Source organism: Phaethon aethereus (genome assembly GCF_964289735.1).
Source record: "Phaethon aethereus genome assembly, chromosome: 7".
NCBI classification, from domain to species: Eukaryota; Metazoa; Chordata; class Aves; order Phaethontiformes; family Phaethontidae; genus Phaethon; species Phaethon aethereus.
In genome coordinates, this window is record NC_138583.1 from 37,385,068 (window position 1) to 37,406,553 (window position 21,486).

A 21,486-nucleotide genomic window follows, 5' to 3' on the forward strand; every position below is an offset into this window, starting at 1 on the left:
GCAAAGCATATCTGCCTCTCAAGTTCAGTTAGAGATTTCTTTTTTAGTTCATATCTTTCAAGATAGCTTGGCAAAGCATAGCACAAGCCCCTCAAAATAGTGCTGTTTTATTGGACATGTTAACCCAGCTTAAAGCACCATGAACATCCCTTAGAGCTGATATTCCTATTGCAATATAAACCTTGAGCTATAGTTAGTACTTAGCATCCCCAATTTGTATGTTGGCTTATTTTACAAAGATTCCAATGATAGATTTTTTGTTAGAGGACAGCATGGATAACTAAATTATAGAATCAAGATAGTTACTGTCTTCCGTTAAACATTGTTTCCGATGTTTGAACTTACATTATTTCCCTTTGCAGCTTATTGATGCCTATGTCCAGAGCCTTCCACAAAGGAGATGAGACATTTTACTTGTATGTGAAACCTAGATTTAAAGGTAAATGAAAAGCTCTTCTATTTCTTCAACTTGCAGTTAATTAAATGAAAGAGCCTTTTTCTATATTTTCTGTGCCTCGCATATGCTCACATTTCTGGTGAGCATCACATACGTTGGGTATCACACTACCAAGAAGACACAAATAGGAAAGAGTTTGGGAAAAACAACTTTCCGATGTACCAAGACAGATTAAAAGAGCTGTATATCTTCAGTTCACTAGTGGCTGGTTTTATATTTTTCTCTAGTCCTGATGTGCAACTCTGACAGTAGTGTACCTGCAATGCCAGCAGCAACATGATCCATGTGTGAGGTCCCTGAGAGCAGAAAGTTGGCAGGAGCCTGAGAAGGCACAGGACCCTGATAAATGGCATTTTCTAGCCATAAAATATGGCTAGGTAAAAATCAGGAACAGTAAAATAAAATCCAAAGAAAACTGGAGGGAGGCTAAGTCAGTTTGAATTTCAGGCTTTCAAGAGTCTCATGTGTAAGCTTCCTGCTTCTTTGTACAAATATATTTTGATTTTGATCCTTCTGCTTCCTAACTTCCATCAACTTCATTCTTGGATTTTATCAGGACAATGATTTCTGGAAAAGACAACTGCTTTACCTGCTCTCCAGGCTTTCAAAGTCTGACCCAGATGGCAGCCATAACTGTCATGAGAGTACACAGAAAATTAACATAAATGCATCTAACTGCATAATAAGAAAAAATATCATATCAACTTGTTAATCTCAGGACTGAGCACTGAACATCTGGATACACTTTATCTCAGGAGCTGGGAAACTTCTCAAAATTCTGCCACAGCACATCCCTGACAGCCCTGCTGTTCACATGTTTGACATTGCTGCAACAAAGATTGCTAATCTTGCTAAATGGTGAGCACTCATCTGCTCAGGGCTACTGTAGTCTGAAACTGAAGAACTTACATAATGCCTCATCCAAGTCAGACTTTAACTTGGCATCATTGCAGTGAAAGATTAGCAAGGTAACCTATTGCATCATCTGCCACTTGTCGTTACCTTGGGTTGACATGCTGTCAGCTCCTGAACTTCCCCATTCAGGACTTTAAACTAACCTTAGATTTTCTAGAATGCCAAATACTTCAGAAAATTACATGTTAGAACAAAGGACTTTGCTTTAAAATCCATTATTTTAAAACAATTTATTTCATAATTATTCTTCTCAAAAATCACACAAGTTCAGATATCAGAAATAGGACAAGCATATTGCCGAAAGGAAGTAAGATCTTCAGAAAGCAGAAAAATCTTGACAGAAATTACCTACTCCTAAACTATCATACGGCTACTCCCTAGAAGGGACAAATAAACTAGTAAAACATTCAATCCATTCTTTGCTGTCTGCGGATCGTTTATCATTTCTTCAAACTAATGCTCTTCTGTAGTCTTTTCAGTGAAATGCAGCATTTCTTGAGTTCACCGATACCTGCCACTTTCAGTGTAATTCAATGGAAGGGACTGCATGATGAGAAAAGCTGTCAGTCTAATGGCTATCCACAAACTCTAAACAAGAGGTGTCAGCACAGGTATTTGATGTTGGGACATCATCACAGAACTGACCTAACCTGAGAGGACAAGGTTTCAACTCGGCTGACTCTCGGTTTGTTAAGTTAGGTGCTTAAAGAGACAAAACCCGATGTCTTTTAAGGTTCCCATTTTGCAAAGTCTATGTATCCCTCTAAATTCCCTCCTTTTTTTAAAAAAATAATGTTTAAGGCTTCTTTCTTTAAACAATAGCAGTAAAATAACTTCCATGATAAAAGCTACTATAACAAATCAGCATGTGTAGAAAGGAGTAAAATCTTTTATTTTTATTGATCTTGTATATAGATCTGGTGTCTTTGAAAGTGTTTTGGTATGTCAGAGGCTGCTTGGTGGAAAAGCCTGAATCTTGAATGCTCCTGAAATCCCTCTGCAGTGTTATGGCGTGCCTAAGCCCCATGGAACGCCACACTTTTAATTAAATTTTTCATGTGGCATTACACAGAACATAGAAAATGAGATGATCAACTTGAGAAAGAAGCTAGCTTGGGAACTCTTCTATGTTTGAATGGTAAAACCTAAGAGAAATTGAGTTTAGTATTTGTCCTATGGCAGTAAGCAAAGGTAGTGTTGCTACAGGCTACATGAATCACAGCAACCACAACAGAGCTCCTGTGAATAAAACGGCAAAGATGCCAACTGAGAGGCTAATGCAAACCTGTAACATGCAGCTCATAAATTAGTTGCATGCATCGTTATCTTCCCAGGAACTTTTACTGAGTACACTACCCAAACATGAGTTTTCCATGTCAGGAAAGTGCTGTAAAAATCTGTTCAAGGTGACTTCAGCTGACACAGGGTCATACTGGAAAACAAAACGTGTTCAGGTCTAGTGATGCAAGAACCCTACTATCAATTTTTCTTCAGGAGGATCTCATCCACCAAATATTTTGCTAGACGTCTGGTCTGCCTGGGAGTTGTAAAGCTGCTTAAAATCAGACTTTGATCTCATTTGTGATGGGTATATGGGACCAAAGCAACGCTTCTCAATCATTCCTGAGTCACCTGACCACTTAGTGGGCTGATGAGGCATTTAATAGATCAGCTGTTATATTTTGTGAGGCCTTTGCTAAACACGTGGGTACCTTGACTTTCATCGCTTTTCTGAACATGCCAGAGAACTGGCAGATGGCCAAAGATAGTATCTGGGGCGTTTTATGAAATGAGGTAAACAATAAAAAGGGTCTAGCTGTTGGACTGAGTATACCAAGACGGGGTTTGCACATACCTGTTGTAATATGACATAGGATTAGATATCCAAATCTTTAAAAGGGACTAAACCTGCTTCATACATATCCTACAGAAAAACTGCAGGCTGGAATTCAGCCATGGAACTAATTTTGAAATGTTTGGTACGTTTTCTACCGCAGACCTTCCCAGTTGACACCTTCAGCAGTAAGCACAAGCAGTTGGTTTAGTCCAGCGGTAGCTATCTGGAGCCCGCCAAGCAGCTGATACAGGGAATAGCCACAGCAAACCTCAACGTTTGCATCACCTACGCATCAGCCACCCCACCCAACACAGGCATGTCTTTGTGGGTGTGGGTGGCTGAGAGGACATCTGCCAGAAAACGTTGCTATGTACCTCAACATAAATACAACCTGTGCTGCCATCAGGAGGTAAGACTTACACGTTCTACAGTGGTGACAAAAATCAGTGGTCATGTTTCTTCTGGAGGAACTGTTCTGCTAGAAGCAGGGAGCAGTAGAAGGCCTCTGAGCTCTCTATCCGCCTGCTCCTTATCTTGGGCCATCCCTGCCTCTCTCTAAATGGTCCTAGTTGATCTCGGTGAGGAAAATGTCCACAGGTGGAAACCAGGGGCTTCTGTCCTCCGCTGAGGAACCTGTGTGTAGGTAGCACATAGCTGATTACAGATGTTCTAGCAAGTAAAAATGGAGGGGGGAAAACAGACTTTAGTTTCAAGTCATGTATTACACAACAAATCATATTGGCTTTCTTTATGAAAAATGCTTGGTCACTGACATTTCAGTAAGTAAATTTTATCTTCTGTTCCTCAATGTATTTAATTGTTCATTGTATTCTTCAGACTTTGAAAATCCAACTGTATCAGGTTGCTTTTTTTTTTTAATACAGATCTGAAAGTCTAGTTAAATTGTCATTTCCAACATTTCCCTAATTGTGATGTCTTGATGTTCCCCCATGTACTTTTTTCATTATCAGGTTAAATGAAGTCGATTTCCAAAGTGCTTTTGTGGTTCTTGGGCCACTAATATTGCCTGTGCCAAGAGAAGGTACGAATCAAGAATTAAGTTTTTTGTCCGGAGATGAATGCCGTATGAGTCAAGAGCGTTCCCTTTCTACAGCTGAAGCTTAGCATATGCTTTCTTGCTGCCCTATGAACCACCAAGTACTTGCCATTGCTGGAGGTGAGACTTCAGGCCCAGTGCCCTGGCTGACATTTTACATTCTGGAATAGAAATTAAGAGAGTATATAAGCAAAGCTCTGCCTAGGGTTGCATGACCCAGAAGTTACCATAGCTTGGGCAGTCTGAAACCCAGCTGTTGATGCCTGTTCACAGACACTGTTATTATGGATGATATGGTGGGAATGAGGGAGGCTACTAACTTTGTTGTTCTCTCTGGAGCATTTGAATTCAAAACTCTTTTAATTTAATATAGATGCATTTTTTTGCCTTTTACACATGGGACTTACTTGTGATTCCCTTTAACATCTCTATTCAGCTGTGAGTAAAGTCAATTTTTGTCTGTGCTTGATAATATTGCACAAATCTGTATTCAGAATTGTTAAAGATAATGGATACTCAGTGGGGCATTTCCAAGTGTTGCGAGTGCGAATAGCATAATCTGGACAATGCGGTGTGTGACAGCAATTGCTATTTCCAGGACTGCTTTGAATTACAGCTGTGAATAAGTGGCCACATTCCTAACTAGAAGCTAAAGAGATCACCCACCCAAGCAGCCACCCCCTCGACAAAGCAGGAGGTGAAGGGTCTGTCCGAACCACAACTTTTTCATGAAATCAGGGCTATAGAAGTGACTAAATGGAGTGAACAGCAGAGCCTTGGAAAGGTTAATGAACAGCAAACTGCATCTCAAAGGAGGAGACAATTTATACTATTTGAGTTATTTTCTTCTGTAACATTCCCTGGTTTTTGCTACTATTTACACTTCTTAAGGAAAAGAACTAAGCATACGAGAAATGACAGGGCACAAGTCTTTTTTTCCACCCGAGGTTTCAACACGCTGCAGGTGACCAACCGTTTCATGCTCTGGGAACGTCTTAGAGTGACAGCCAAATGAAATCAAGAACTGTTTTTTGAATGCATGGTGATGACAATCACAAGTAGCTGGCCACAGATAAGTCAAGAGGATTTAGGGCCGATGAGTCCTAACTTGAGGCAGGGAAAATGGACTAGACGAGCCTGCTAGAATGGCCTTCTCTTCCTGGGGGGCTTGAGCTCTTAATTGACTTCAGGCAGCTAGAAATGGACGGCCAGGGTGTTTAGCAGCATTGTACCCTGATGGCTCAGACACCCGTGACTGCCGATTCAGTGGCCAGAAAACAAGGCAGCTCTGAACCTACGCTGAGTGGTTGCAACGACCCTGTCTTTTGTAACTCTAACTTAAGTCAAATCGGTTAAAAAGTTACTTTAACTAACCTGCAAGTAAATACATTCATGCTGTAGTTATGACTTCCAAAATCATGACCTGAGGCGAACCTAGTGTTTCGTTAATAGCTATGCAAACAATTAAGAGACAGAATACCTCCTCTCTGGTGTGGAAAGACAACTGCAGGCAATTCCAGTCAGCCTGCCTGCCGGCCTGGCAGGGCACAGGCAGCAGCTGTTCCCCAAGCCTGGCCTTGCGGGTTTCACGCCTCTGCTCCCTGCAAAACTGGAAGCCAGGAGGGTGATTTCTGTAAAGAAGGGTGTCCCGTGAAGCCCCTCCTCACAGCTGGCCCAGAGGAGGTGGGGTACCACGCACAGTCACTTACGCGTTGACATGGGGCACTGTGGGGACCCACACCCAGTGGGGAAGCCATCCAGGAAGCAAACACTGCTTCATCCGAGTACAATTAAAAACAATTAAACACAGAATAATTTAAAAAAAAAAACTTTTTATTTAGACAAACACAAGAAGAGCTAGATAGGATTTATGAGCTAAGTTTTTTGGTTGGAGAGCCAATGCGTACTTTAAAGCATCTTAAGAGGCTGAGGGGATAGTCTTGAACAGCACGTTGTAGTAATTTGTGAAACTGCATGAGACAGTTTTTTTTTTTTTTTTTAAAAACCAATTACTTCTTGTCCATTCAGGGACAGATAAGCCCCCAGCTACAATTCCTTTTGCATTCCGGTGCTTGTAACGATGAAGATTAAATGTGATTTTCCTTTCTAACAAATGCTCCAAAAAGCAAAACCCAAAAAGCATGTGTTTCTCTGTTATGGAAAATAGGTCTCGGCATGCTGGAAATTCTGCGTTTTACTTATTATCTACCACAAATGCCCCATTTTTAAAGAAATTAATAATGTAATCATTTTCTCCGATTTATGTTTTCTTTTCTGCCTCATTTGGCACTAATGCTGTGTTATTACAAGAACAACTGTTCTCTGCAAAAAGAATGATCTTTTAGATGCCTCATCCAAAACCTTTGAAGTCACTGGGAGTGAACTGAAAAGAAAGGCAGAGAGGCCATATACATTAGCAGCAATTAATACTTTCCCACTGACCAGGCAGATTTTCTACTCCTCGCCCGATGACGCAGAGTTGCACTTTCCTACACCTTCTCAGACAAAAAGAAAAACTCTCTTCCAGGTAGGGTACCAAGTAAGCCGGCTTGCAGTTTTTGGGTCAGAAGCCAGAAATATAATAAAATGCGGATCAAATAGGGCGCTGCCGGAGTCCCAGGAGCAAAAGCAGAGGCTGAGGAACGTCTTCACCAGCAAGCATCCCTGCGATTTGAGACGGCCATGAGCAGCATCAGCAGCATCCAGGGAAGAGCAGCAGAAACAAGTGCCATAGCCTCCGAGCTCTCGAGGTTTCAGGCCCATGCTGGCAAGCTGGACGGCAACAAAGAATGTTTTAAAAAGGAACTTGGAGAAGAATCTGGAGGGAATTAGTGTCAGGCATGTGTAAAGAGGGTTCCTTTTCCCACCTCCAACGCCTGCAATTACATCTCAAACGTGCTAATAAAATCCAGTGGTTACAGTGTGGGGGTTTTTTGTCTTTGTCAAAGTATGTACCTTACACATGCTGCTGCGACGACTAGAAAAAATCAACTTTTTACACCTCAAATCGCCATGCAACCACCAGAAGCGAGGAGGCCGCGTCCCGCTCGGGAAGACGGGCCGCTGCCTCCCGGGCGGGGCGGGGGCTCCGGGCGCGGGGGCTCCGCGGGAGCGGCCCGCCGCCCCGCCGCCCGCCTCCGCCCGCCTCAGAGCTGCGGGGCGTAGAAGGGCCCGAGGTACGCGGGGCCGAGGAAGGGCGCGAAGGCGCCGCCGCCCAGCGGGAAGGGGGCGGCCGGCGGGACGAGGACGTTGGCGGCGGCGTAGGAAGGGAAAGTCTGGAAGGGCAGAGCAGCGGGGCCCGGCGGGCTGGGGCTGCCGCCGCCCGCGGCCGCTGCGGGGGAAGCGGCGGGGGCCGCGCCGTCGGCGCCCGGGTGCTGCTTCTTCCACTTGGTGCGTCGGTTCTGGAACCAGATCTTCACCTGCGTCTCGGTGAGGCTGAGGGAGAGCGCCAGGCTGAGGCGCTCGCAGACCGACAGGTACCGCGTGGCCCGGAACTTGTTCTCCAGGGCCACCAGCTGCTCATAGGTGAAGGCCGTCCGCGCCCGCCGCGGCTTGCCGCACCCCGCCTCGGCCCGCCGCCGCCTGGCGCCCCGCGGCGAGCCCGGCTCCTCCGGCCCGGGCGGGCGGGCGGCGGGCTGGCTCCCGGCCCCGGGCGGGCCCTCCTCGTCGCGCTCCGGCCCCGCTGCCTCGGCGCCGCTCTCTGCCGGGGAGTGCGCATCTGGGGGGAGATGGCGGCGCTCGTCAGGGGGGCGCGGCGGGGGGGTGCGGTCGGCCGCGCACCCTCCTGCCGCCCCTCACCCGGCGCCGAGCCGCCGGCCACCCCTCGAAACCCGGCTCTCCTTCTCCACCACACCCCCCGCAGCGTGATAAAATAAGGGCAATCGTTTAAAATAAAGGAGAGAAAAAAAACCGCCCGCCCAGCGAGAGCCGCTCCGCGCTCCCCCCGTGCCTGCGGGGAGGGGGGAGGCGTCGATATGGATTTCTTACCAATTAAAAAAAGAAGTTATTAAAGTCCCCTTCTGAAGCGAAATAAATCCCCTCCCCCCTTCCCCATCCCCGCGCTAATGGAGTTTCAGATTTGCGAGGGCCAGATCGATAGATGTCATCTATTAAAGGTAAGTTTTAATCGAACAATATTAGGATCAGGCCGGGGGAAGGAGGTTTGCAGTGGGCACCTGCAAGCTGCGGGCAGGAGATAGGCGGGAGTCGGTAATGGGATATCGATCACGGGGAGCGGAGGCATCCTCCGCCGGGGACGGGCGGGCCATCGCCCAGCCGGCCGTTCCGCTACTGCTCGGCTGGCCGGGGCCGCCCGCCCCGCCCGCCTCGGGGGAAGGGGCGCCGGGAGCACAGCCCCCCGGGCGCTGACCCTGGCAAGAGCCGCGGCTCGTCTGGGGCCGGGGCCCCGATAGGGCGGCAGGACGCCCCGGGTGCCCCGTCTCCTCCTCAGACGGCGGGGGATGCCCCGCACGCCGGCAGCCGCGGGGGGCGGGGTGCGGGACACCGAGCACTTTTCCCTGTGCATCATCGAGGCTTAAAACACGGCTCCGGCCCCCCCGTCCCCCGCGCTGCCCCTTACATCTCCCTGCCCGACGGCCGGGCAGCGGACGGCCGGGCGCGCCGGCGGCGGCAGCTCCGCACGGGGAGCGCACCCCGCCGGGCTGGGGGTCCGGGGATCCCCGTCTGCCGGCGCCTCCACCTGCTCGCCCCGCCAGCGCCGGTCGGAGAAACTCGAGCGCGTTCCTACCATGTGCCTCTAGTTTATTCCTCCCGCTGCCGGGAGCAGCAGCGTCCTGTCCTACTTCAACTCTTCCCAAACTTTTCTCCCGCTCGCCCGAGCGGGGGGCGCTGCCCCAGCTCCCCGCGGCCGCTTCGCGTCTCCTGCTGAATTTCTGGGGATCCAGGATGTCTAAGATGGAGAAGGAGATTTTATGATGGATGGGGGCCGCCTTGGCCCCGCGCTCCGGGCATTCCGGCATTCCCCCCCCCAACCCTCCGCGCTTCCCGGAGACCTGCTGGCTCCCAGCGCGGAGCCGGCGGAGGGCTGCGCCGGGCGCGGAGCGGGGCCGCCTCCCGAGCCGCACGGCGCGGAGTGAGCGGCGGGGAGGAGGGTCGGGCGGGGAGGGCGGAGGGGCCGGCGGCGGGGTGGGGGCAGAGGAGGGGGCAGCGCAGCCATTGGCACGCCGCCCCCGCGCCCCCTCCCCGCCGCCCGCCGCGCCGGCTCCGCCATCCCTCCATTCCGCCATCCCAACCTCCCGGCGACGGGGCTTTCCCGTTACCTGCTCCGGCCCGAGGCGGGGGGAGGGGAGAGGGGGCGATGTCCCCCGCCCTCACCCCAAGGCGGCGCGGGGATGCTACCGGACATGGCGGCCCGCCGGCGGCTGCTGTCCCCCGGGGTCCGCAGAGCCCCCCAGCCGCCTCTGGTCCCCCCCGCGCCCTCCGCTGACCCACCTGCAGCACCTGCGGGTCGGGGTCGGTCCAGGGGGGCGAACTTCGAGTCTCGGAGGGACCCGGAGAGGAAGAGGATGGCTCCTGCACCCCTCCGCTGCGCCGAGCAGGCTCTGGGCTGGAAGCACTGCCTCTGCCCGCGGCCGCTGTTGCGGGCGTGAAGCTACTGTGCGGTGCACGGGGCGCAGCTCGGGGTCAGTCCGGCTCAGGCTCCGGGTCAAGGGCTGGCCCCGATTCTGGCCACTCGCCCATGGCGTTCCCGCTGTTCCCAGGTCATAGGCAGGGAAACTGAGGCACGCCAGTGCTGGAGCAGTACCTGCCCCGCTGAGCAGCCCCCTGGCTAACCCTCCTCTCCCAGAGTGGAAATGCCTCGTTGTCTGGTCATACCGATACCCGGGACAGGGTAGACAACAGCGGGTCAAGCCTCTCCCCTCCGTGCCAATCCCACGACCGCTTCTGGCTGGCTGTGCTTATTAAAAACTTGCTAGCGACGTATTTCTGTATGTCTGTGTCTGTCCGGAAGACAGTACTTTCCCCACTCCTTAGCGTTTCTGCATTTTGTTGGTTCCGTGAAGCTTAAGGTACGCCTTCAGGTAATGGGAGAGCAAGAAGAGGAGATGAAGATGTGCAGGGCGATGTGGTTACAAGTGATTTTTATTGTTAATTATATGGTGGCAGCATCCAAGAGCCCATTTGGCACTGGCCTGTGGTATGGGGTACCACACACATGTGGAAGAGAAGTGAGCTCTGTCCTGAGGAGTTCACACACTAGAGCTACAGACTGCCAAAACTTAGTTTTGGGGATGCACCTTGTGTGAAAACGAAGGCGGTGGTGCACTGGAAACCACTGCTGTGTGCTAGTTAGGTTTTGCTTATGTATTTAAAGTTCCTTGAGGTGCAGAAGAAGGAGAAGGATGGGGAGAGGGGCAGTTGCAGCTGCTTCAGAAGCGAGATCAAATAAAGAAAATGGATATGAAATCCTAATGCATATCCTATTCATGTTTTTGAAATAAGATTCTTTCTGTGGCACAATGGTAGTTTCAAACCACATGGAGAGATCATAGGTGTTGTGGTATGGTAAATAGGCACATGGTGCACTATTTTAAGAATGCTTGCAAGCCAGAGATTGTTATGTTTGAAATAAAAAAAAATCTGATATATTTGAGACTACAAATACTTGTGTTTGAGTTGTTGTGTCTGCAAGAGCTGAGAAGGGAAATAATAGCGTTGAGATTAATTCGTGAGCTAGCAGACATCTTCAAATATCGTCGGTTTAACATGTGCATGCACACTGACCTATAAGCACACATGCATGTAGAAAGGCACACACGAAAAAGCACCCGTTCATGGATTAGTTTCATCAGTCTGTTTGAAGTTGGTCCGTTTCCCAGCTCAAGCATTAACATTCAGCCCGAGTGCTGTCTTTAAATTGCTTTGATGCTAGGTGGGTTTCAACCCTGACCTGTCCTGACGGCAAGTGATGGCTGTAACAAGCTGCAGATCAATATTCATAGCGGGTGTCCTGGACTGATAACACTATCCAAGACAATGTTCACTATCAGTGGAGACAGCTGAGATATTGCGCCATTAGTGATGTTGTTTTAAATAACCTGATCCATTTCTGGGTCTATTTAATGAATTTCAGAGTTTAGATATTATCTTTAAGGAGAAGCCAGAGGCTATTCCAGAAACAGTGATGCAAATCAATGCTGCCAAGTCTTCTCTGCTTTTCTTAAAACAAAGCGGACTATAATTCCACCGCAGCTCCTTATATATTCTGGGAGTCATGGCATGCTATTGAAAGTATTAGGAATAAGAAAGTATTTGGACTTTATCGAGGGAGAATACAGTATTATCTGCAAAGCTGAAACATGGTTGATAAAATCTTATCTGTGATTGTAAAACGGAGGGGATCGGTTCAATTCTTTATATGACAAGCCAGTGTTTTTTTCTCAATTGTCTGTATGAAGCGCTGGGCATGTATGAGAAGATACCATTGAGGCAGGGCACGGCCCTGCCAGCATTTCGGCTGAGCTGGCGTGGGTCTCGTCAGGCTTCTGCTGCTGTGTGGATCCGCGCCTTGGTGCCTGAGGGCCGCATCCTGTCCTGCTTCGGTTCCTACAGACCCGCAGAGGCACCCAGGGTGATGCAGGGTGTGATACGGGGCGCACGGCAAAACCCGAGCTCTGCAGCGGCCGGGAATCCGCCCTCGCACCGGTGGCCGTCCCGCCGCGCTCCCGCTCCAGAGGGAAATGGTGGGATGGAAACACGCCAAGCTTCTCGTCACTTCGGAAAAGTCAGAGCCAAATCGAGACCTGGGGTGCTCTTGCGAGGGTATTGCTGAGGGTCTGGAGCCCTTCTGGGAATGACAAAAGCGGCATAAATTTTTAAGAGAACAAGTATGTTGCCTTTACTTTCAACAGCGTCTGGCTCAGGTGATGTGCGTATTTCAGAGCGTGGAGGATTTTTTCTCAGGGATATGATGTCTGAGGGAGTTTGAGGTGAAACAGGGAACAAGCCCTGGCACTCGCTGACTCACAGGGCTGCTTTTTTATTGCCGATGCTGTTTGCCAGCCCGTTCAGGAGGCTGTAGGCAGTGGGTGCAGGCCCTGGGCACTGTACCTGTGGAGAGGAGCGGTGCTTCAGGAGTCAGATGGATGGAGACGACGGATGCTTGCCGCGCTGCCGAAGAGGCTCCAGCGATCGCCTGGGAAAAACCAAACTTGGTCCACGCAGCCACCTGCCTCAGGTGTTAAAAAAAAAAAAAAAAAATTAAATGAGAGGCGGGGCGGGGGCGGAACGAATGGCGCAAGGCTGCACGGTGCGAGGCTCGGTCTCCCCCCCCCCCGACTACATTTCCCAGCAGCGCCCGCGGCTTGGCGGGGCGGGTGGGAGATGGCGGCCTGGGCGCGGGCGGTGCGGGGATTGTTGCTGGACGTCAGCGGCGTCCTCTACGACAGCGGTGGCGACGGCGGGGTGCCCATCGCCGGCTCGGTGGAGGCGGTGCGCAGGTGGGTGCCGGGGGCTCGGCGGAGCACGGCCCGGCATGCTCCCCCCTCCCCTCGCCGGGCAGGAGGCCGAGGCGGGTCCGGCGGCGTGAGGGGCCGCCCGGGTTGGGGGGGGACCCCAGAACATGGCGGTGCGGGCTTGGCGCCCCAAAACATGCAGTGTGGGCCTGGCCATGGGCTTTGGAGCTAGACCCAAAGGCGAGCGAGGATCCAGGTTTAAAGCCACCCTGACTGTGCAGCCCCCCGGTTCGCTCTGTAGAGTTGAGTGGGACGGGACAGCAAACATGAACGTTTTGGTTCACCTTGGTATTTTCTAGGCTTGTTTAAGCTGTGAGGGAGTCCGCTGAGCTTGCAGATCCGCTGTCCCGGGGCTGATGGGGCAAGGAGCCCGGAGCAGCGCGGACAGATTGCATCCCTCTTGATTTTGTATTTACTGACACTGTTGCATGTGTAGCAACAGTGGGTGGTATATTGGAGGTCTGGTACTTTCCCCCAGTAATAATTTTTAAAATATTGCCCGCCCTGGCATGGTGCATCTGTAAATTGATTAGCTTTGCTGTCAAATTGCAGAGAACTTGCAACCCAGCAGAAACAGAGAATTTCAGCACTGCAGTTCATGGTTGCCCAGGCTAAGTGACTCAAAAGCAAAATACTGTCATGGCAAGTTACTTGCCAGTGCCCACAGGTAGTGAACTCTCTTGCTTTTAGCTGGATAATGTAATGCAGTTAACACAAGCTAAGTAAACGCTGCTAAACAGGCAGTGTTTTAATTTATTTAACTTAACTAACTTTAATTAACTAGGTTACTTGCCAGCGTGTCTATCAGCCCTGCTTGACCAGAAGAGCAGGATGGGGCCGAGAGAGAGCAATGGCCGCAGGGCCATCTTTGTTTAAAGACGGGTATTGATTTGTGGGTCTGCTCCTCCGGAGGAGGTCATGGGTTTTCAGAAGAGCCTTTTGGCTCTATGTGATGTTTTCACTAACCCGCTGCAGAAAATCCAGACCCGTCTCACGTGGCAAGTGCTGCTGCGAGCACCCCACTTGAAATTCTTCAAATGTCAAAATACGGAACTAGTGTGAAGCATTGACGGCCTGCTTGGCGAGCACCTCTGCGGCTTCTGTCCTCTGGGGCCACCCAGCATGGACACACTGGTAGAGAGCGCTTTATCGAGCGGGGAAATATGTAGGAAGAAATCTTGAAATCACTAAAATTATTCACTTGAGTTTAGTTAAATATATGCCTAAATGTTGGTGGAACCTCCGTGGAAGAGGCAGAAGTGGAGAAGATCCAAATGTACTGGGAATAAAAGAAGTCTTTGCTGCCTTTTTTTTTATGTTTTATTATATCTTTGTTCATATTTCTTGAAATACATGTAGCGGGCACTTAAAGTGTCATCGGATGAATCTTCTGTTTTCCTCTACAGCATGACAGGATGAGAGCTTCCAGTGCTGTCAGAAAGCAGCATTTGAAGTGAGTTTAAGGCGTACTGAGACTCTTGGCCCGTTTGTGGTGCTCAGCTGGGCCAGGTGGCTGTGGGGAGCTGCGGGTGCCAGGATGGCCGACAGGAGAGCAGCGCTCCAAGGGAATTCAGTGAAATTAGGCAGGGGAAAAGATGCTGTATAAAGACATTGTATCGAAATCCTGTGCCACGTGGGTTTTCCATGGGATTGCATATGACTTCTGTTCCCATTCCTCCATGTTCTCTTTACGCAATATTTCAGCACGGTTTCTGTTCTCATGCCTTTCCGTAGCTGTGCTACAGGCTCAGGATTTGAGAGAGACCCAAAGAGAAAAGGCTTGTAGGAAAATTAAAGCATTTGTTTTCCCCTGGGTGTGTAGAGCAGCCTGTTTGCTGACTGCAAAGGGGCAGGCACTGCTGGGGCAGCCTCTGCCAGGATTAAACTTCTCTGGCTTTCCTTCTTGTCTCGCTCAAATCTGCCTGGCAATGTTGCATCCCACTGGGGCTGATGCATGTGCCAGCCAGTCTGTTGGTGGAGGAGAGTCTTCTCCTGCTTTCCATCTTCCAGGAGAACATGTCTTGCCACCCTCCTCTTATTTCTTGCTGACTGGCACTTTCTGCTGGGACCGCCATGTACACCAAGTTTGTGCAGCATGTAGCATGGGGCGGTCCAGATCATAGCTGAGGCCTCCAGGCATGGCCAAAACAAACATAAATAACAGCAACTACGTAATTACTGTCGGAGATCAGATCATTCCTTTAAAAACCAGGACATATTCAATATCTGCATCACGGTTCCTCGGATGCTTTTGACATACTGTTTTTTTTCTCCTAGGTTTCTAAACTTTATTTTCCGTCGGGTTGCAGGCTGTTAATTAAAAACTTTTGTCACTGCATTTGCTGAAACCTCCCATATGGAGGCAATGTAAACTGCAATTTAACTTACAGCAATGTCAGAAATATGCCAATGAAACAACAGTAAAACTCTGGCCTTGGGCTACATGGAAGATATTACGGGCTTTCTCTTGAAATACTGGCAATGTCCATGGGGCTTCTCTGCAGCTCTGTGCACGAGGCTTGTTTCCTAGGGAGTGTGCTGGGAACATGATGGTTGTTTTTAGCATGTGTGGGCTCCAAGGAGTTTCATGTCAATAAGCAATGGAGAAGTGGTGGTCATGGCTGTGGAAATTGGGAACAGCAGAAGTGAGTATGGAAAAGTGCCAGGAAGGGAAAAAAACCCCAAAACATTTTGTTCAGGTCACACAATGTAAATGGTTAAGAATTGTTTTCCTTGGGTAGTCAAGTAGCCATATTTATCTGCCTACTAGGTTGGTAATTGTTCTAGCTCACACCATTTAAAATCTTTATTGACTCATTATCCTATTGCCAGTTGGTCATTAATATTTGTGTCTGCGTCATAGTACAGCTCAGTGGTTTCGAGCAGATGGATTAAAGCTAAAAGTGGTTCTTTTTTAATTAATTCATTTTTGTATCAATTAAAAAGTCATAATTGCAGATAGCTAGGAACTTTATACATAATTTAAATTGATATCATCTTTTGCCAAAAGAGATGTCTAAAATCTTTTACTGCACATATATGTCCAATGGAAGCCTTAAATACCAATTTGATAATTTGTACTACAGATATGAGCATCATATGACGGCTGACTTGTTCGTTTCAGATTGTGTTGTTACATGATCTCCCACACCATTACAGCAATTAAATTTGTGTAACAGCACATAGTACACACCAATAAAAAACATAAGTAAACATTTTCATTTGCTGTTGGTTTGATATGACTGAAGCCATTTTGTCTCCACTAAAACTATTTTTTCTGTATCGTTTTTCTTGTTTTCAGCCAAATTCTGCTATGCAGTTATTTCAGTTAGTATTTGAATGAATGGCAATGTAATTTCAGCCAGCAGAATTTGGCCCATTTTATATTTATGATGGCTGCAGGGAGGTCGTTCTCTCTTGTTTTGTTTTTAACTAACAGTACAGTCAGATGGAGTGGAAAAATTACCAAAGCAGCTGATGGACACTGAAACATCCTGACCAAGATGGCATTCAGTAACACACTTCCCTGTGCTGTGGAGACCCTCCTAAGGAAAGGATCAGTAGTCACTACCCAATTTGGTATAACTTGTGATGAAACACTGTTACAACTGGGAATGCTTTATTTGTTGCTAATATTAAATAGTTAGTTAAGACTTAAATAAAACACAGCTCTCCAGAGTGTGTGCGGTTAACTGGCAGACACTGTGGAGCAGATTGGAAAGCCCATGGACGAGATCAGAAAGCCCATCGGTGACTTAAAGGCTTCTTCTGGAGCCAGCTTTAACAGTGCCTCTGTACTGTGCTGTTACTGTCTTAATTGATTTACACAGCATTGACACGAGGTGAGCTACTTGCTTTTTATCTTACAAATAGCAGGGAGCTGGTCTCTTACAAGACAGAAGGTGGTTAAACATCCATAAAAGATGCTCAGCCTGTGTTCTGTTATTTGCATTTACAGCTGTGTGCCGATAGTGTGCCCATTAGCATATCCATATGAAAAGCACACAGTAGTTGGACATTTACAACATCCTGTTGTTTGGCCAGTATAGTGCATCTGTTAGCACAACTTTCTACAGAGCCCTTTAAAAGAGCAACGGAAATCTGGGGAGCAGGGAGGCTGTGGAGCAGCTGGACAGTCGTGTTAAAATGAAATACCTGGAGAGTCTAACAAGGCGAAGATTGCGAGGAGAACAAGCAGAATTGGAACCGTAAAGCAATTCAGCGTGCGGGGGTTTGGGTGAGGCAGTTGTGAGTTTACAAAGAGCCATCTGAAAGCGTGTGTGCGATGAGGAGTAGGAAATCTTTGTTGTTACAGAGGTAACTGAAGCATGGCTTAGCACAGCATGCAGATGTTCAGAGTGTCAAGGCTTGCTATGCCTTCAGGACATGCGATAGCAAGAGAGTTGTTCCTCTTAGAAAGAGACTTTCAAATAACCTATACAAACTCTTGTGTAAATATCCGTTCATTTGTCTTTGCACTTAACTCTCTTTGCACTTTCTATCCATGGATCCCAAAGAAGGGTAGGTATGTCAGCTGCCCTTTCTGAAGATGAAGCAATTCTTTATAATAGTCATGTAGCTGTTCAATGGCAGAGCCAGAAGGAGATCCAGGAATTAATCCTCAGTGGGTGCAGAGTTGTCACAGTCCACTGTAGTCTGTAACACTAGCCATGGCCTCAGTTTTCTGAGAGCAGTGGACCTTCCTAACCCATATTTGCCTTCCTAATCAGCAGTATTCATTATTATTTAAAAAAAAAAATCTGTGTCCCTGATGTTGTGGGTATTCCAAGTGCTGTCTACACAAATTGCATGAGTAAGTGCTTACACTTTTGAATTTAAACATCATTAACCTTTAGGGTCTTGAGCTACTTACTGTCCATCAGCATGATTATGTGCTGTACAAATATTTACCAATAAAGAATAATAAAAGATACTACAGTAATACCTACTACTGGTACTTGTTCACCCACTAGTTTGTATAAATACTGATAAATCCCTGAAGTGGATGAGCAGCACTCTGCCTCATTCTGTGCTTTAGAACTAGAGACTTCTCTCAGTTTACCACTGTAGTAATTTTTCCTCATCTTTCATTTTTGGTGAACTCAGTCTGGAATCTTAGAATCAAGCCTGATTCTTTGCATAGCCTCAGCAGTATCACCATTCAGATTCCATGCTGTCTTAGCAAGTGATGTGCTGGAAGTAGTTATCAATTGCTTGCAGATTAAAATCACACTAAGTTTGTTGGAACACAGCTTGGTCTTTGAGCTATTGCAATGAATTAATTTGGTACTTTCTAAAGTAGGTAAGCAGAGGATGTGAGAGTGAATTCTTTCTCTACCAGAGTTTACTTTTGTTACAGAATAAACCTGTATGTTTGAATTGTACTCGGTATTGTGTTGCTGCGGTATAACAATCAGTCAGCCACTACAAGAGGAGGTGAGAAGCCCTGGTTCTGTTCCGGCAGTGTAGTTAAAATTTGGGACTGCTAGGTGTAATACTGTAAGCTAATTTGGTAATCTGCAGCAATTAAATGCATCTTGTTACTGAACATAACGGACCAGAAAGATTTTTCTTACATTCTACTTTGCTTTTCCTTTCTGCAGATTCACTTGAAAAGCATGTATAATATTTATTAAATGCTTAATTCTAGATTTCACTGTTCTGGCATATTGTTGTCTAGAAATCTGTAGACAAATCTGTTGCCTACCCTTCTGTTCAGACAGGTGGGATATGATTTGTGGTATCAGGTAATTTGTTCAGTATTTCTGGCATCCAGCTGTATTCGGTGCATCAGAGAAAGGCAGCCTTTGTGGAGAATGCAGGACAAGATGGACTTTGTACAACTTCCAGTATTTATTTCTACTTCTGAAAAATTCTGGATGATTGAAATACCTAAATAAAGGCGTTGGTAGGTTTTTAAAGTTTACTTTGAACTGCAATCAGTGATTTTTAATTTTTTGCTGTCAACCAGTGTCTGAAAGTGGTGTTTCCAGAGTCTTTAGTTTTATAACGGTACCCTTTCTTATTTCACCCTTGCCCATCCTTAAATAACACTGGCCTCTTTTCTTGTGGCTCCTTCGTATGTGTCTATTAATCTACCTTCATTCCTGTTCAAAGGTAATGCCCTCCTATTTTTTAATCCCTTTTGCAATCTCTTCTTTGGATTCCTTCCAAATTATCTGCTTCTATATATAGAGAGAGGTGAGCCATATGGGTCTGGAAAGGAAATTGTGCTCACGAGATAGCAGATGTAGAGATGAGTTTCAGATACAAGAATGCAAGGGGGAGCAGGGCCAAAAAGTGCAGTACGTAAGAATTTGTCAGGCCAGCCTTGCTATATGGAGCAGAAAGCTGGACCACCAGAGAATGGGAGTTTTAATGAGCTCAGCTGTACTCGGGACCAATGACAGGACATGAGTGCATGGAAATGCCAGAAGATCAGGGGACAAAAGTAGCATCTGAGATGTGACAGCAAGATTTAAGCACTTTGGACATACTGTGAGGATGGCAGAAATAGAGGAACGGAAAGGCTTAGACACCGGGATGGAGAAAGAGCAACCAGAAAGCAAGCCAAGGTCGCTGTGTCACAGGAGCGTGCGTGGGGTTTATCCACAGTCGTCTGATCTCATCGCACCTGCTGAGAAGAACACCGGGAAATTCAGTGTTTCTGTGGAAATGGGAGAGGCTTGTGCTGTAAAAGCTGTCCAAATGAACTAAGGATGGACGAAGGCTTTAATTTCCTTCAGACTTTTGAAATAATGATTTTGCTTGGTGTTATTTCATAAGCTGTAATTAAAGATGAAAAATGCTTGCTGCTGAAATAGCCACTAAAATAGCGTGAATGCAGGTAAGTATAATACATTATTGGCATAAACACACTTTTTAAGCAGCGAGCACATAAAGCAGAGCGAACGTACTCCCCCCCCAAAAGGCATTTCCACAGCTGGACCCCAGAAGGGGTCATTGCTTTCAGCCAGTGCTGAGACAGAAAACCCTTTTGCATCCTCTTTTCAGGTGTGTGTCCTGCTCCGACAATGGGATGTTCTCCTGGGAAACACCTGCAATTCATAAATGTATCATAGTCTGACACTTCAAGATGTAACCTGTTCATCACAGGGGCTAGAAGAGGGTTTTCGCCTTCTGTGTGGAGCAGCGTGTGACTTGCTAGGTGAATTGGCAGTGGCAGGGCCAGCCAGGGAGGCTTTTGTGGGTGATGGAAAAACATCCCATTGCCTGCTGGTCAGCGGTGTCTGAAGGCACAGAATTGATACCTCCCTTTGTTCTGATCACTCACCGTTTTGTGGATGAGATTTTTACCCACCGTTACGCAGACTGTTGAGGACTAGTAGTGATCTCTTTTTGCAAAACCCACTTTAATTCGTCATTTTGACTGTGTTTTTTAGATGCTGGCTAAAACCACATCATGCGCTGTGGTTCTCCATCAGCTAGGCAGCCTAAAGAACTGGTATAAGTTTCTGCTCTTTTCAAACTCCTTCTTCTGTATTGACCTTGAAACCAGGCAAGTAATTTCTACTTTTGACCGCTACGCTCAGTTTCTTTCTGGCTCGGTTTTATCTCCTCTTGATGAGAGGTGTTTTACCTGTAGCACCAGCAATAAGCAAATGCTAGCCCTGCCCAGGGGGGAGGAGCATTGTTGCACAAGTCCTGGTTTACTTTATTGTTTGGTCGCAGGTAGATAACTCTCTGGTACGGTTATTTCCCTATGTTTCAGAGATGGTATTAGAATGCTGACAGATTTACACTGAATTTTCGTCTGCTGATGCAAAAGAGTCAAATAGTATAAGTGCTTAGCATGCTTTCTTTTCTTTTAAATACAAAAAAACCTCCAAAAACCAACCCACTCTGAAAAACCAAAAGCATGATAAAAAGCCAGTTCTGGAAAGCTTATAACCAGTGCTTTTTCCAAACCCCTTTGAAGTTGGTGTTGGACAGTTGCCAAGCTCAGGCTTGTTCCCTCTTCCAGGGTTTTGCTTTCTGTCCCCCTGCCTGTCTGCACAGGATCTGCTGGCTGTGGGCAGGACTCTCCTGCTTCTGTGTTAGGAAAAACCTTAGCTGCAAAAGAGAGTGGTTAAAGTCTGAAGTTTAGCCTTATGCTGTGTCCTTAGTTGCTTCTGCAATGTGCAGAACAAAGTGAATTTGAGGAGTGGTGGCTTCTAGCCTAGATCCCGAGGCCGTTTCTTCTCTTACCGGTGTCGCAACCTTTACATCATCTAAAAGAACAGTTTTTGTGTTTTATATGCCCAAAGGCTGCCCGTAAAGGTTGGCAAGGGCAGTTGGTTAAGTCTGCACAAGGTCAGTCAGGATGTCTAATAATTGTCCTAACACTTTACCTGTTATGGAACAATAATGAGAGTTTTTTCATTATTTTCGGGTGAGTGAACCTGGCAGATGCTGACAGCCAGCAGATGTGTAAAGTTCGAGGTGATTTGTAAGGGACCGGCTCATCTGACGCACAGTAATTGCATTGTGGGACATTGTCACTCAGCGTCGTGTCCTGCTCCGGCAGAACGAGGTAAAGGTCAGTTCAAAGAGCTGGTGTAGCACAAGGGGCAGCTCAGGGCTGAAATTAAAACCCCCATTTCCATCTCTCTCATATTCATGTGCTCACGGTGTGCCTGGAGCCAGGTGGGTGCCCTGGTTCTAGATTTAGGGATTGTTTGGGCAACCGAGAGGTTTCGGTTTGGAGTGGGTTTAAATGCTGCCTCTGGTAAGGCTTAGAAAAAGT

At 47.5% G+C, this 21,486-nt stretch overlaps 2 protein-coding genes across 2 annotated transcripts in view; one reads left to right on the forward strand and one right to left on the reverse strand.

The window, feature by feature from the left end:
* Positions 1-7,412: 7,412 nt before the first annotated feature.
* Positions 7,413-9,272, reverse strand: NKX1-2 (NK1 homeobox 2; the record flags this gene model as incomplete). Its single annotated transcript, XM_082001926.1, has 2 exons — positions 9,014-9,272; positions 7,413-7,984 (listed from the first exon to the last, which is right to left on the reverse strand). Exons 1-2 carry the CDS (start codon positions 9,243-9,245, stop codon positions 7,413-7,415), a joined length of 804 nt encoding a protein of 267 aa, XP_081858052.1. The 5' UTR covers positions 9,246-9,272.
* Positions 9,273-12,344: 3,072 nt separating this feature from the next.
* Positions 12,345-21,486, forward strand: part of LHPP (phospholysine phosphohistidine inorganic pyrophosphate phosphatase) — a gene marked incomplete at its 3' end in the record, with an annotated part of 87,866 nt that continues 78,724 nt past the window's right edge. The window contains exon 1 of the mRNA XM_082002454.1: positions 12,345-12,725. Coding sequence (XP_081858580.1) covers positions 12,385-12,725 — 341 coding nt within the window. The 5' untranslated portion in view covers positions 12,345-12,384. The remainder of the gene's footprint in view (positions 12,726-21,486) is intronic.